General features: G+C 26.9%; 4 protein-coding genes across 4 annotated transcripts; 1 reads left to right on the forward strand and 3 right to left on the reverse strand.

The window, feature by feature from the left end:
• Positions 1 to 249: 249 nt before the first annotated feature.
• On the reverse strand, positions 250 to 2,142 carry LOC107001965 (putative HVA22-like protein g). The gene is made up of 5 exons (XM_015199911.2): positions 1,915 to 2,142; positions 1,723 to 1,821; positions 1,017 to 1,073; positions 655 to 934; positions 250 to 511 (listed from the first exon to the last, which is right to left on the reverse strand). Exons 1-5 carry the CDS (start codon positions 1,944 to 1,946, stop codon positions 413 to 415), a joined length of 567 nt encoding a protein of 188 aa, XP_015055397.1. The 5' UTR covers positions 1,947 to 2,142; the 3' UTR covers positions 250 to 412.
• A 2,999-nt stretch (positions 2,143 to 5,141) lies between these two features.
• On the forward strand, positions 5,142 to 6,479 carry LOC107001799 (transcription repressor OFP6-like). The gene has a single exon (XM_015199763.2). The coding sequence runs from the start codon at positions 5,341 to 5,343 to the stop codon at positions 5,881 to 5,883; it is 543 nt and encodes a 180-aa protein (XP_015055249.1). The 5' UTR covers positions 5,142 to 5,340; the 3' UTR covers positions 5,884 to 6,479.
• A 4,626-nt stretch (positions 6,480 to 11,105) lies between these two features.
• Positions 11,106 to 11,981, reverse strand: LOC114074488 (transcription repressor OFP13-like). The gene has a single exon (XM_027912594.1). The coding sequence runs from the start codon at positions 11,966 to 11,968 to the stop codon at positions 11,213 to 11,215; it is 756 nt and encodes a 251-aa protein (XP_027768395.1). The 5' UTR covers positions 11,969 to 11,981; the 3' UTR covers positions 11,106 to 11,212.
• Positions 11,982 to 15,025: 3,044 nt separating this feature from the next.
• On the reverse strand, positions 15,026 to 15,676 carry LOC107001624 (transcription repressor OFP18-like). Its single transcript, XM_015199597.1, has one exon. The coding sequence runs from the start codon at positions 15,674 to 15,676 to the stop codon at positions 15,026 to 15,028; it is 651 nt and encodes a 216-aa protein (XP_015055083.1).
• Positions 15,677 to 17,069: the final 1,393 nt, after the last annotated feature.

Raw genomic sequence — 17,069 nt, forward strand, 5'->3', positions numbered from 1 at the left:
TGATTGTATGGGCCTCCTGTACAAACTCCCAGCTCACCTTAAACAATTTGCATATGGAATTTATAAATAATTTAAACTAAAATTTATATATTTTATAATCTACATAAAAAATAATATAAATCATAACAATTAATAATTTAAAATGATTAAAAAATTTTAAAAAAAACCTACGATTAATAATAGACTTATTTAAATCTCAAAATTCAAAAAATATCGTATTAAATGAAACGGTAAAAGTATAATATAATAACCAAAAGAATTCCATTTGTTATATAATTCTGTCAAAACTAGAAAATTGAATAAAATAGAAAAAGAAAAGAAATCATTAAAAAATTAGTTTGCTCACATTTGTTTTTACAAAATATACAAAAAAAAAAAAAAGGTTTACGTTGTTGTGCCACTATTTCGCTAACTAGTCCCCTTTGTTGGAACGTCTTAATTTTGCCCTTGCACCATAAAAATCTTTGTCATCGAGCGGTGAGGGTGAACGATGTGTTGTCTCATCTTGTTTCTGCAAATAAATAAAATTTTAAATTAATCGACAAGAGAAGTCAAAATTGACTAATATCGTTTAGTAGTACCATTTGTTTAGATCATATTGAAGTTCAGTTAGTTTAACTGTGTAACTGATAATACATGTCAAGTAAACGTTACCTCGGATTTAGGGTGTAGTGTTCCTCTTTTAGATTGAGAAGCTACATACTCAAGCATTTGCAAGAACTTTGCTTGACCTATTTCTGTACAATTTTGCCAGTAATAAATGGCTAAGTCCCATGCCTTGGCTCTAAATTCCATTAAACTCCTGTCAATATCTGTTTCATACTTTGCAACAAATGGCTTCAATATTGTATCATAGATATGTGATGTGCCTTTTATTTTTGGATACCATAAGTAGATGAAAAGTGCTAATTTTGCCTCACCATACATTGGTAACCTAAAAAAACAACAACAATTTAATATATTGGTAGTATCATTTTTGGTAAAATATTATAAATGTAGTAACAAAGTGAACATACCATGACAAAAACAAATCACCAAAGCTTTCAAAGATTCTCAGAGCCCCAACAATGATCCTGAAAACAAACATTTTTTTCTTTGCAATTATTGACTACAATTCGAAGACACTAGATGAATTCTTCTGATAGAATTATAGTCTTGATGAACAGAGTTATTCGATATCTGTACTGATGAAAAATGACAGATATCACATGAAATTAGACTTGTTTAACCAATCCCATACAAACTTAATCCTCTATTTAGTTATATTTATTAAGGATGTATTAAATGCCTTCAAGCCCCCAAATCATGAATGAATCTCATTATAGTTCAAGTTATACTCACCAACTGTGTAAAGAAACATTAGTAGATTAGTCTAATAAGGTAATTATTGAAAAGTCTCTATGATTAATGAGAAAATAACACTAAACTACCCTAATATAATAGGTTAAACTACATTTTTAATAACGTAAAATATATATCAAGTACTTTTACTATAAATAACTTTAATCATTTCGTTATCATATTCTTCTTGTTTGTACTCATGATATACGACAATAATATATCAATATAATTTTAATTATATATTATTTTTGATAGACTTTCGATAAATAACTAATGATCCAATATCTCAAACATCGAATTCTAAATTGTTCAAATCCACTACTACTCCATATAGAGAAATTACAAATCAACTTTTTGATGATAAAAATAAGAGAATTTTACCAATATTGGCACCAAAATCTAAGTTCATGAATCTCCACTTTGTTCTTCTCAATTGTTTTAAAACATTCAAAAGCAGGATATGCATATCCAAGAACCAATCTGCAAAAATCCACAAAAACAATAATTCAATCATCTAAATATGTAAAAAAAAATTTACAAAAATCACAAAATTAAAAAAAAAAAAAAACTTACATTAAAACGCTAGTAATGAAGTTTCCCAACATCTTATACTCCAAAATGCCTTGTGTTTAATCAAATAATTGAAATCTTTTAGTGACCATCTAAACAAAATTTCAACAATTTTTGTTTCAGTTTTCTATAATGAAAGAGGAATTAATTACGAAAACATAATATTTGCCAAAATATATAGTTTGAGAGAGGGAAAAAAGGGCAGGAAATTATTATTTTTTTAAAAAAAAGAGACACTAATTTAATAGGAAACGTAAAATTAGAATAATTCGTTTACTTATAATTATTGACAAACGTGAGAAGCAGTCTTACTTTGTGTTTTTGGTCATCGTAATTAAAACATTATTTTTTTTAAAAAAAACATCATATTAAATGCAAGTGTCATGAAATATAATTTTAAATTAATCATACGAGTATTTGGAGAGAAAAATTGAAGTAATATACACGGTGAATTTACCCAAAAATATTTATACATAAATTTTCTTAAAATATTAATTTTATAATTTTCGAAATAAAATAAATATACAGTCACATGAGAAATCTATTTCTTTTATTTTAATAATACGATAGTGAAATAGTACTATGTGAAGGGTAACAACGGTTTGTAGAAGTTAGAAAAGAGAGGAATTTGAATTTTTTTTAAAAAATATTTTGCCTTAAAAATAGGAGTAATAGTATTTTATTTTACACGTAATAGTAGGGAAGTTAAGATTTTTTGGGATTCACAAAAGACAGTTAAATTTATCTTGTGGAAGGGGTATTTTCGTCATTAAAATAATTTTTAGTTGACTTTCATTTTATTTAAAACAATTTAATTCTTTTTTTAGAAGAAAATTGAGTTTGGACTTTTGGAGAAAATAAAAACATAACTATAGACGTGGAGAGAAGTTTCAGAGGAGAATTGTTGGGGGAATTTTGGTTGGGCTATGAAAAATAAGACGGATCGATAAATTGAATTGAAAAAAGTGTTGCTATTAAATTATTGGAATAACGAGTTTTTATTGGTTTTAATTTATAAAAAAACGTTATCAGGTTATTAATTTGGTTTTGATTTTTAATAATGAACAAATTGATAACTCATTAATAATATAGTATTATTTTATTCGTACATATATATTAACTATTAATCTCGATGTTTTATTAGTTCCTATTTTTAACCTTTACTTTTTGATTCACGTTTCACCGTAGTAACTTTTGAGTTCACAACTTTACGTTACACTCAAAATCTAGAGTAAGAACTTATTCCTAATTTCTCCTTGAGTTACATTTGTATAATTCTTTTCATGTTAATTATTATTGTTTCTATATTATGAGCATTTTCAAAGTTATATTATTATCTCGTCGCGTCATAATTTTGGAGAAGTTATATATTTATTTATAAGCATTGTCTTAGTGATCAAACTGAAAATCGAACTGTTAAAGATTAAGATCAATAAACCAAAAAAAGATACTTTTTTTTATTAATTTAACATATTTAAAAACAAAAAATTAATAAATCAAACTATATAAAATCAAACCGAAACCGATTAATATAAAATTTATGATTTTGCAGAGTTTTCATGGACTGCCTATCCACACACAGTTTTCTCATGATTATAATAATGTCCTAGATCTTAAAATGTTTCTATTGCTCCATTTTTGTCTTTGCATTTATGAAATCTGTTGGATAATTAATATCTACGTACTACATACTATATGGTGGTACAAACTGGAAAAAAAAAATTCAATATTTATCTAAATTAATTAAAGTTATTAGTTTAATTTTAATTTATTATAACAAGTTGATAATTATTTTATCATGTTACTAAGCATGAGTTATATTTATGATGATAGGGTAGGTACTTTTCATTACTTCACAAGTGATATAATTGAGAGAAGTTATGTTCTTGAATTAGCTTTTTTCGATTGTAGTTCTATCGATATAAAAGAAAAAATTAATAATTTATTTTTTGAAGTGAGAAATTATAGTTGAAAAGTAAAATTAAAAATGATAAAAATATTTCTATCAAAGAAAATGTGTGGACGAGTGATAAGATTATCCACAAAAATTATTTGAGTTTAATCCCAAATAGTTACATTTTTAAAAAATATTTTTTTAAATTCGTTCCAAAAACCAACGGACATGATCAATTATCCGTCAACTTTGAACTGAAACCAATCGTTAGATTCATGAAATTGACGATGTACAATCCACTCTATATGTCGATATTGACCCTCAATTTTGGAGTTATAGAACTAAATATAAGTAAGCCGAGGCTCGTAGATGCTACTAGTGCAATGACTAGTCTAATCTCTTTTCTCTACGTGAACTTTTTCTTATGTAAACCCGGTGTAGTCTTTTAACTAGTCCAATGGAAATCTCCTCCCGAGCTGACGACAGCCATGCAGCACCTGTATGAAAGTAAGTACCATCCCGTTAAGGGCAGGTTTTCTTGTTCATATGTGTATATATTATTTTCTTCTAATATGACTTTTGTGCTCCACTACATAATTGAAATGTTGCATTTTTCGAAAGTCATGTTAATTATATTTTTATTTTTAAAGTGAACGAACAAAGTATATCTAAAAAGAAAACTATGACAACTAAAAGTGAACGAAAAAAATATTATTTTTATGTTTAATTTGTCGATTTCAAACTAAAGGAGGTAATTAAGGTTTCCTTAACAAAAAGAATAGGGACCATAATATTCATGGCTGTCATCATTAATTATTAGTCACCAATATAGTTGTTATTAATTAATTTTAATTAGGCAACTTGTCTATTTAGAGTAGTGGAAAGAATAAAAAAAAGAGAGGCTGTTAGAGTAGCAATAGAGAATACTAAGAAAAATTATTTTCAAAATTGTTTGCAAAGTAAATAAATGCATCATATGTGTTATCTAAATTAAATTAATTTTAGGTTTAAGCTGTGTACTGCATCGTTCATGTAAAAATTATCAGTAGTACTTAATATAAGCAGATTATTATTTACAAAAGTAATTACATGTCTCTTTATCAAAGCTAGTAAATGAATTTCTTATTTAAAAATAAGTTAATTTTAAATTTCTCACTCTATCATATTTTTTTAAGATCCTAGGATAACTCGTCGCCTCTGTCACAACTCACAGTGTAATAATCTGCAAACCATATAGGGGATGTAAATTCCTCGTGTAATAGTCGGTAAATTACATAAGAGATGTAAATCGTACTAGATAAAAATATTTTTAAAATTTTATTACTTTAATCAAATATCGTCACATAAATTAAATTGAGCATATTCCGATAAGGTAGATAAAGATATTATTTAATGCAGTTTTTTCAGTTGACATGTAGAATTTATATGTTCCATCACTTACCAATTTCAGTGAAACTATTCACTATTATACCTTACCTTAAAAAAAACAAATTCATATAAAAAAAAGCTCTGCAAAATTTCTGGCTAATTCTGCAATGTCAACAACCAAAAAAAGGGTTATTTTACGCAACGTTACAGTAAAATTGGGCTGCAGTAGCAGTTGTATCCGGCCCAAATTTTCCAGCATTTTCCACCCTAAACCCCGCCGCCACCACTCCGCCGACACCACCGCCGTCTTCAACCATCACAAAACCCCCAATAATAAGTACTCTTTCTCTAATTCTCCGATCACAACCGCAACCACTTTTTCTCCATCTCCAACTCCGTCTCCGTCTCCGGCACACTACTCCTCCGACGCTGAACGAGCTGTTCAAGGATTCGGTAGAATCGGCGGCGAGAGTGTCGCCGTCGAGAAAGATTCCGACGATCCTTACATAGATTTCCGGCAGTCAATGCTGCAAATGATACTTGAAAAGGAGATTTACTCTAAAGACGAATTAAGAGAACTTCTCAACTGTTTTTTGCAGCTGAATTCTCCGTATTACCATGGAATTATTGTTAGAGCTTTTACGGAGATCTGGCACTGTGTTTTCTCCGTCAATCCCGGAGTCACCGGAGCTGAGTCGCCGTTCTTATAGAGCGGCGGTGATAATGGCGGTAGAGGAGGGTGGTGATCACGTGTTTAACATGAATATAATACTGACAATTTAAGGTGAAGCTAGAATTAAGAATTGATTAAATCGGTAAGTTTATTTAGTTTTGCATTTATTTTTAAAAAAATTATTCAATCTACATAAATTATTAATATATAATTTAGTAATTTAAAAGTGCTAAAATTTCTAATCATATGTTCTGAAGGTTATGATTAAGAAATTAAATTCTTTTAAGTTACTTAATTACGAATAATTTATGTAAATTAAATATCTTTTTATGATAAATATAAAATTATTAAGATTTGTGAACTCTAAATGAAGATATGAGACCCATAATTATTTTTTGGGTTTCATAAATATTTATTTTCTTGTATTTTACTTTAGGGGCGGGGGATTTTTATTTATAGCAAAATGTTGTTTTCACAGTCTTTTTTTTAAAATATATATATTTAGGAATATATGGGTGGTAAAAAAATGCTGTGAAAATTGTAATCTTTTATTTCTAATAGTAAAGTAAAAATAGGAATGTAAGGTTTTCCATCTTTTTCTATATATATATATATAACTTCTTTTGTATTTTACATTACTGCATTTTAAAAGCATAGGTTAAAATAATATAGAGAATTTTTTTTATGTAAAGAGAGAAATTACTAGCGCTTACGAGAAAAGAACAATATTAATAGTAAAATAATTTGATAATCAAAATACAATATAAGATAATATGGAGAAAAGAACAATATTAATAGTAAAATAATGTGATAATCAAAATACAGTATAAGATATGGATAATTGTCAATTTTATAGCTAAACAATAACATTCGTTGCAAATTTACTTAAAGATGAATTATCGAAGAATCAATTTTATAGCTAAATATATATACCTTTGAACAATCGTAAATGGTATTCAAATATCTTCTGTCATATTTTAGGGACATTGCTGTCCCGACATTCAAAAACTAGAGCATATGTACCCTTTATACTATCAGACATACACGTGTCATAATCTTATCCACTGACCCGACATTTATCGATGGATAAGATTGCGCCGTGTATTCCTATATTTAGTCTTCCGTTAGAAATTAGAATGAAGAGAATATATGCTCTAGTTCATGGACGACAGAGATATCAATATCCTAAAAATATGACAAATAATATTTACATATTATTTACGATAATTCAAAAATATATTTGTCATTTTCCTCTTTTTAAAGAAATGAAAGTTATGGGTCTCATATTTTTGAATAATCTAATGTGGAAGTGGTTGCTTTAATCTTCTTGTTTGTTCGTAAAAGGAAAGTAATTAAGACTTTGGGATTTGGAATATTAGCATATAATTAGTAATAAAATCATTATGAAAAAATTAATTGAATAATGAAAACTTGATGAAGGTATTTTTTTAATATGCAAAACATAAGTTTACGTATGAAAAATGTTTTCTATCGAAAATTTTTTATATTTAATCTCATTCACGATAACACGTCATTTGGTGATTGATAGAGGTGTGTTTAATGCAATTGAGAGTAGTGGAGTGTATTTGTAACAACAAAAATCAATTTTAGGAGTTGGCTTGTGTGACTCTTTAATGTTTGCCTTAATTATTTAATAACTCTTGCTACCTATATTTTGTACTGGTAAATATTGAATGAACATGATAAAGTTGTGAAGACAATGAGAATATTTTCTAACACACACACAACAAAGTGTTATTTAACTCTTTAATTAATAGAGTGGGAATTAAAATGTGAAACTCTTTTAATAAAATTGGTGTTAAAGAAGACATAATATCACATTATTTTTTACTATACAAAGAGGGACTTAAAAAGGTATTTTGGACACCATATTTGGCATTCTAACGAATAATAATAACAAATTCAGTGAAATTCTATCGAATAGGGTTTGAACACAATCTTTTGAAATATGGAGTGCGTGCTACGTAAATTTTACAATACACCACACATGATTTTTATATATATAAAAAAACTCTTGATACAATCAAATATTATACAAACGGTCATAGAATAACTGATGTAGACATGTTTTGTTTAATTATGTGTATATTTCCAAGTTCTTCCTTCATTAATATCGGAGCATGATATAAATATATTTTCTCACCAGGTTAAAATTTATGGAAAATCATATTTTCGATAGAGAGAGATTGCAAGAGACAAGATTTGTGAAAAATATGATAAACACCCCTATTTTCAACCATCTTATCGCCGTGTATATGGTGTTTTAGTATCATTGGGAAGACCTTCTTAAGATCTTTCTAACGATATATATTAATTCGTAAAAGTTTTAATGTCGATTGAAGAAAATACGGGTGTCAAATCAATATTGACCGCTCGAAATAGAAAGAATTATGAATTTGGCCCAATTTGTATCAGCCCAATTCAACATGAGCAGATCCAGAGAAGTCCACTCCAAATTATTATTTTCATATCTAGCCATTTATTACATAGTATATTGACTAAAGATTCATAACTTAAACAAATAGAAGAGAAAAAAAAATCTCCATTGGAGACCCAAAGTTTATAAATTGATATCCGATTCAGTGTAATTGTATAAGTAGGGTCTGAAAAGATTAGACCGTACACAAATTTTATCTCTATTCTCTATCTTTGTGTATAGAAAGATTATTTCTGATTGATTATCGACTCAGAAAAAATATGTTGAAAGCTGAATCAGAAGAAAAATATGACAATATATTAAAATAGCACGATACAAAGTAAATGAAGTTGCACGTAGCAATATACATCGAAAAATAAGAGAAATGTGACTACTAACGAAAAGTAATAAAAGAGGAGAAAATGAGCTACGAGGTTAGATTTTTGGCCTAACTCCTTCTGCTACAACGAACTTCTCACACCACCTAGCGTATTCACGCACCTCTTACATATTCACATGTTCAACTTCATTTTGTCTGACACAGAGGTCACTCGATCCCACCTTATCGACCCCATATGTGAGGACAAAGTATGAAATGTATTTTCAATTAGGACCACTAAATTCATGCAGTTCAATATAATCTTCTCAACCTTGAGAATAATTTCAATTCTTGTTCTTTTCCTATTTATACTAAAATGTAAAATAATTACAACTTGTTCTCATTTTAAATATACAAAGACATTAACCATAAAGATACAAAAAGAATAAATATTATTCACCTTTCTCAAATTTTGAGTTAATTATACCTTCTTTTTTTTTTGCAGTGAAGGACCACATCAAAAAATTTCAGTCCTACTAGTATTGTTGCTATCAATTGATAATAACTTTGTAAATTTTGAAAATCTAGGACTCTCATCATTTATTAACTTATGTGTTTGGACATGATTTAGATTTGAATTTTTTTCTAAAAAAAATAGTATTTGAGGTTATGTTATAAATGATATTTGGAAGAAAAAGTTGTGTTTGAACGTAAAGACATTTAACTTTTATCTGGTTATTAAATTTGAAGTTGAAACTTTAAAATCTGAAGTTGAATCTTCATATGCATTTTGTTTAGATTTTCTTTTGAAATTTTATGAGTGGAAGTGAAATTTCTTCCAAAACGAGTTTAATTTGAGCCAATTTCGAAAAACTACAAATATTTTGAAGATATATTTTTAAAATCTAATTCAAAATCTACGGTCAAACACTAATTTATTAGAATTATAAGTCAAATTTAGTTGATTTACACATATATCCCCTTTTTAGATTGCTATCTAGATTTTATTCTTATTTTTAAAATGTCATGCAAATCTAGGACTCTCATGATTTATTAACTTATGTGTTTGCATTTTGTTTATATTTTCTTTTGAAATTTTCTGGAGTGAAAGTGAAATTTGTTTTAAAACGAATTTAATTTTAGTCAATTTATGAAAAAATATATATATTTTTTGAATTTTCCAGAAGTTGAAGTTGAGTTTTGTACATGCATTTTACCTATAATTTTTCTTTGAAGTTTTACAGGTGGAACTGTAATTTCTTCTAAAAACGAATAATTTTCAGAATCTAGTCAATAATTTTTGGTTAAATAAATATTAAAATAGGTATTTTTTTAGATCTAATTCAAAAATTACTGTCAAACAATAACTTAATTAGAATTGTGAGTCAAATTTTGTTGTTTTACACCTATGTCCCCCCTTTAGATTACTATTTAGATTTTCTTCTTATTTTTAAAAAGTTATGTAAATATAACCCTTAGAAATTACCCTTTCAAACAACTGAACAAATATTTCCTGTTATAGTCATTTAACGTTTGTAATAACTTATAAATCTAGATCGTGCTCTAATACTTTTTTATCTGATTTTCATTTTGCTTTAAAATAATTTCTAAATTGTTGTCTAAAAAGGGATTGTCTTTATCTAAAAATTTAAAAATCGCATAAAACATGTTTTCTTCAAATAAGTTAAAAATAATATATAACAAAACTTAATAAATAATAAATACATATTTTTTTTAGAAAAATCAATTATTATTTCTAATTTTGAAATAAAAATCTATAGACAAACATCTCCAATTACTGTATGTGTAAACTGCAATTTCTGCAACATCTGGGACCTATATGTATATTTTTTTTTATCATTGACTGGACCATATAGGTTCTGCTCAATTTTAGTCAAATTAGGACAAGTGTAGAAAAAAAATTAATTGCACTACATAAAATAAAAGTATTTATGATTAATTGCCCCTAAAATATTTGGATTTGTTGAGCATTAATAACAGGTGTTTTTTAATAATTTTTTGCTGGATTTACTTACTTTCATAAAGGAAAATAATTATCTAGAAAATTTAATTATTATTATAGAATTTTACCTTCTTAAGCAAATAAAGAAGGCTTGCTAGATCCATAAATTAATAACATTAGATATATTACTGTTATAACAAATAAATAAATAAATTAAGCATTGTAAAAGTTTTAAATAAACAAAAAAACTTAAAAGTAACAACGATTTCTACTTTAAGTTAATAAAAGTTAGACATATATGATAGAAAAATGAGGTCAAAGATTAGCGATAAACTTCATAACTAATTTTTATTTTTTCAACTCAACAAACATTACTCTTTGAAAAAAGAGAGTATATTAATAAAAATTTTCAACCAAGAAAAAGAAATATAAAACAATCTTAAAAAAATAATACTATAACATATCTAAAATATAAATTATGCATTTTATTTTTCTATATTTTTTTCTTTTAAAAATATAAGATATATCACTATGAGCGTTTGCTTCAAATTTTTTCTTTCGAGCGAAATCTATCACTCTTTTAATCTCATAAAATATAAAAATAAGATCTGCATAAATTATATCCCTATCCTATCTGAACTCCTCACTTATGAAATTACAAAAGATGTAGATGTTGGTGAAATCACAGCCTTAGGTTCACTAGAACAAAATAAAAATGAATTTGGAATATTTGTTGTTGAAGTAAATGAATAGCTTATCCACAAATCACAAAATGCACCTATAATATACTTATGATTTTTTTTCTCATTAACCTCCAAATACCAAGCCAACATCTCTTCAAGAAACTCATCCCAATCTTTAATCCCTAGATTTGCTTCAACCATTTTTACCATTGATTTCTTGAAACTCCCATAAGGATCCATCGAACTCGATAGCTTTATAATACACGAGTCATTAAATGGTAGATACTCGACCTGTTTGCCACTATTATTAGTATTATTTGACAATGTTGATGATGACACTTGATCGTGAATTGAAATAGCTCCTTCCCCACAAGGAATATCCATCGAATCGATAGGTGTTATAACACACGATTCATCAATTGGTAGAATCTCGAGCTCATTATTACTCTTTGCCAATATTGATGATGACACTTTCATAATTGAACTAGTTTTTTCACCTGCCTCGAAAAAAAACCTATCTTTCTCTATTTTGAGGCCTTCAACCATTTTATCGACCATATCATCATCAACATTGTTGTATAATCTTTGAGAGTTGAAAATGTTGTCATTATTTTCAACTCTAAGAGAGAGAGTTTTGGGGATTCCACAATGTGGAAATGGACATAAAAATGGAGAAAAAGAGGATTTTTTTTTGCTTTTAAAGAGAGAAGAGAGATTCATTATTTATTCTTTAAAAAAAATAAAGGGGGGGAAGTATTTGAAGTTTGAATGGTGAAAAAATAATGTTAACTTTTTTTCTTTTTATAGGTGTGGAATTTGATGATTGGGTAGTGAAATTTAATGTAATTTTCTTGAATTATTTTTGGGTGTGGAGCAATAAATGCTATGACATAGTTTGTTGCTCCAAATTTAAGATTTAAGGCTGGTTTGTGTATATGTGTAATATGTTAAATGTTCATTTTATATTATGGATGTTTGACCTAATAAAATATTTAAAAAAGAAAGACATAACATAAGTCTTACATTTATGAAATATTTTATGTTTATAAGTTAAATTAAATTGCCAATTGACTTAAAATCCACTTCTTTCAAATCAAAATAAAAATTTGAATTTTTCTTGGACTTTGTATTACTCATGTTTGGAGTTATTCTCATAGTCTGGCAAAATTTTGGACTCCAAATTTATTGAAGCCTTTCAATCTACACTGTCGATGGGTTGTGATGGAGTTAAATATAAAAATTTTATCAATCAAAAATTAAAATTTCAAATTTAAATGATAATTTAGTGGATGTTTGATTGTAAAAATTCAAAAAAGATATTTATTTTGATATTATCAAAATTGGATTTTTGTTTGACCAGAATTTATGCTAAAAAAAATTTAAAATATATTCCTTACAAATATATATGTAATATGGTTAAATATTAGATATTCATTTTATTTAATGGATGTGTGACTAAATAATTTTTTTTTAAAAAAAGAAAAAAGTAGCACAAGTTTAACTTACAATTATGAAACATGTTACATTTAGATAGGGACAAAAGTTAAAATTAAATAATGAATTGACTTAAAATGAAGCTCTTTAAAATATAAAAAAATAGAAGTTTGAATGCTAATTCATGTTTGGAGTTATTCTCATAGTCTGGCCAAAATTTGGACTCCAAAAAAGCCCCCAATCTACGATGTTGTTGGGATATGATGGAGATAAATACTCAAAATTTAAAAAAAAATTAAAATTTGAATTACATTTCAATATTACTTTAAATTTTATCAGTTTGAGAGTAGAAATCATTTGATAAAGTATGTAAGAATAATAATAAATATAATGCATTAGTAATATCAACATTGCAAGTAGCTGTTTAAGTTTGAGAGGGTTATCGATTCGTTTATTTATTAGTTTAATCAATTTCAATCCATTAAAATTGAGTTGATATATAGTCCAAATTGACTAATTAGAAATCTTATTAAAATATTTCAATAATAATAATAATAATAATAATTTATTAATATTATTACTATTATTATTATCTTTTAAAAGAACAAATAATACAATTAAAATCAGTCAAATTGAGTTATGACTCATCTCATTACTTTGCCCTTTTGGTCCAAGCAAATTCAGCTTGGTTTTGACTCATTCGTTGTCTTGACTCTTGACGCGTTTTGACCAGCCAAGATCTGATTTTATCAGCTCAATTTTCATCAATAACTATAATTGTAATTAGTTATATTGAAATTATTTCTTATTTAATGTTTGATTTGGTCTATTAAAACTAATATGTATCACATAATTGCTATAAAAAATTATTTTTAAAAATACCCTTCACAAATATAGTGGCCGAAATGATGTGGAAAAGGTTTTGAGGGACAATTGTGTTTTTAATTATGGTATTGTATTGCACTAAAAGTCTAAAACCCTTCGCATTCTAATACTATAGAGTTCCATTTATTAGTTATACGTACCTTAACACAACAGAGTGTTATACACATAAGTTGAAATGTCTTTGTGCACGTCTTGGATGCTCTTCCCGTGTGCCAAACAACATACTAGTAATCAACGACAAGGAATACATGTCCAAATATAAAGAAATAAAAAATAATTTTATCTAACTATAGTGTATTTTCTGAGTAATTCTGACGAAGGATCGTCAATCGACAACTCTCAAATATATTAAAAACATCATCCTGACAAGAAAAAAAGTAACATTAATTTTTGGATTTAAAGTTGATGGGAAGGACATGAAGATACCAAAATTTCAATGACAATCGATACATTATAGTTTTTTTTATTTTGTTTTCTATGTAGATAGCTTTGCATTATAACACTGCATGTTAGCATAAGTTTTACTAACATTTGTGAAATATATTACATTTATATGTTAAATTAAATTTTGAAATGACTTAAAATGACCTCTTTCGAATCAAAATAGAAGTTTAAATTTTTGTTGGACTTTGTATTGTTGCTACTCATGTATGAAGTTACTCTCATAGTTCGGCCAAAATTTGAACTCTAAATTAATTAAAGCTCCCCAATCTACAATGTTATTGAGTTATGATGGAGTTAAATACACCAAAATTTGAAAAAAAAAATTGAATTTAAAATTTCAATAGTAATTTGGTCGGTGTTTGATCATAAAATAAATAAAATTCAAAATTTTAAAATTGAAGTTGGAGTTAGAAGATGAATTTTGTTTGACCATATATTTTGCAAAAAAATAAATAAATTAATGCACTTTCTAAAATATAGTTATACCTCACAATTTCTAAATCATACAATTTAACTTATCTTAAAAGAGTAATATCTCAAAATAGATAGTCACATAATATCATAGAATAAATCTCACGTACGATTTACATAAATTACATTTTGTATTACATTAATTATTGATGTAGCTTGTTAGGTAGAGGTATATATGATAAAAAAAAATTATGTCAAAAATTAGCGACAAACTTCAAAAGTGATTTCTAATTTTTTTTTTATCGGAGACCATGAATAACACAAAAAATATTATTAAAAAAGAAAGTATATTTATTTGAATTTTCAAACAAGAAAAAGAAATAATACTAATAAGATTATCACATATCTAAAAATAAATTCTGCATTTTATTTCTCTACTTTTTTCTTTCAAACATAAGAAAATGAAACACGATCAATATTTCTCATAAATCTCATTCTCACTCTTTTCGTTTCAAAAACATTTCTTTCGAGCGAAAATCAATTACTAGAAACAATATTTTAACATCAGAGAATAAAGTCAAACAAATCCTACCCCTCCCTTACTTATGGAGTTACACTGGATGTTGACGCTGCAATCATCTGATCAGCCTCATCTTCTATCAAAGACATAAAATAGAGACTAGGAGGTTCACTAGAACTAAATCCAAATGGAGTATTTGTTGTTGAAGTACCAGAATAGCTCATCCACAAATCACAAAATGCACCAACAATATACTTATGAATGTTTTTCTCATTAATCTCCAAAAGCCAACCATATAACTCTTCAAGAGACTCCTTCCAATCTTCAATCTCTAGATTTTCATCAACCATTCTTTTCAAAAAATTCTTCATATCCTCATATGGATCCCTCGAAATCAATTGCATTATAACATATGTTTCTTTACATGGTACATAGTACACGAACCCGTGACTACTATTACTCTTTGACCTTTCAAGAATTGAAGTAGCATCCATTGATTCATTCGATGGTAGATACCCGAGCCCGTTACTCCTAATACTGTCGTTACTACTTGATGATGACATGTCAAGAATTGAACTAGTTTCTTGATCCCCATAAGCATCCGTTGAGTCATTCGATGGTACATACCCGAGCCTTTTACTACTAGTACTACTATTAGTACTCTTTGACAATCTTGATGATGAACCTTCCAGAATTGACTTACATGTTTCCCCATAAGCATCAATAGACTCCATCGATGTTATAACACACGAGTCATTGTTAAATGATAGAAACTCGAGCCTCTTACTAATAGTATGTCTCTTTGACAATCTTGATGATGACATATTAAGAATTGAACTAGTTTTTTGACCTGCCTCGACAAAAAACCTAACTTTCTCTAGTTTTAGGCTTTCAATGACTTCATCAACCATTTCATCATCAACATTGTTGTAAAATCTTTGAGAGTTAAAAATGTGGTGATTATTTTCATCCCTAATAGAGAGAGTTCTAAGGTTTCCGCAATGTGGCAATCTACATAGCATAGGAGAAAATGAGGTTTTTTTTTGGCTTTTAAAGAAAGAAGAGAGATTCATTTTTGTTTTAGAAAAAATGAAGGGGGAATTGAAAGTCTGAATGGTGAAAAAAAAATGTGACCATTTTCATTATATAGTGGAAAGTGATTAATTGTTGGGTTTTTAATAATTAATTCACTTTTCCCCTTTTTAATTGGGGTGGAGATTATTCAATGTTGTGATTGAGTTTGTTGTAAAATAATAAATATGTAATTTAATACTAGTTAAATATTCATTTTATTTAAGGAATGTTTGACTAAACAAAATATGAAAAAAAAAAGACATGTTTGAGTATTTATGAAATATGTTACATTTATAAGTTCAATTTAAGTTAAATTGAGAATAGACTTTAAATGAACCTCTTTCAAATCAAAATAAAAGTGTGAATAATTCTAAGATTTCAAATTAATTAAATCTTTTCAATCTACATTGTTGGGTTGCAATGGAATTAAATACTCCAAAAAAGTTATAAATTAAAATTGAATTTCAGATCTGAATATTAATTTTGTGAATGTTTGATCACAAAAATTCAAAAGAATATTTATGTTTGAAATTATTAAAATTAAAATTTTGTTTGATCAGATTTTATGCTAAAGAAAATTTTAAATTTTTAATATATTCTTTTAAAATATGACTTATACCTCGCAATTTCTACAAATAGCAAAATCACCCAATTTAATTTATTTTTTAAACATGCAATCAAATTGGCTCCAATAGAGAAATACCTCAAAATAGATATTTACATAATATCATAAGTCTTATATACGAGTTATTATATATTATTACAAATATTATTTTTGTTAAATATGAAAATTTTAAAGTAGTAGACAGAGTTGTGTTTGACAATTATTGTTTTCAACTAATAGTTGATAATTTAAAGGTATTTCCTTTAAAATAAAACACAAACATCAACAAGGTCACCTTTTTACTTTTTTCAATAAATCTCAATCAGAGATCTAAATTCGTTTTCTAAATATAAAAAAGTTCTTGATAAATACGTTTTTCAATTCCTACATGACACGTATCCAAATTAGCTGAGCTTCAGTAAACAAAAATTTAATTCTCACCAATTGGG

Source organism: Solanum pennellii, chromosome 10 (genome assembly GCF_001406875.1).
Source record: "Solanum pennellii chromosome 10, SPENNV200".
In the NCBI taxonomy this organism is placed as follows: domain Eukaryota; kingdom Viridiplantae; phylum Streptophyta; class Magnoliopsida; order Solanales; family Solanaceae; genus Solanum; species Solanum pennellii.

Excerpts from the sequence above, each read along its gene's own strand:
- LOC107001965 (XM_015199911.2), bottom strand. The coding sequence starts at position 1,946 with ATGTTGGGAAACTTCATTACTAGCGTTTTAAT. Across the intron at positions 935-1,016 it reads GGTGATTTGTTTTTGTCATG|GTTACCAATGTATGGTGAGG; the intron begins GTATGTTCACTT and ends TTGTTTTTTTAG. Across the intron at positions 512-654 it reads CACTACACCCTAAATCCGAG|AAACAAGATGAGACAACACA; the intron begins GTAACGTTTACT and ends ATTTATTTGCAG.
- LOC107001799 (XM_015199763.2), top strand. The coding sequence starts at position 5,341 with ATGTCAACAACCAAAAAAAGGGTTATTTTACGCAACGTTACAGTAAAA.
- LOC114074488 (XM_027912594.1), bottom strand. The coding sequence starts at position 11,968 with ATGAATCTCTCTTCTCTCTTTAAAAGCAAAAAAAAATCCTCTTTTTCT.
- LOC107001624 (XM_015199597.1), bottom strand. The coding sequence starts at position 15,676 with ATGGAGTCTATTGATGCTTATGGGGAAACATGTAAGTCAATTCTGGAA.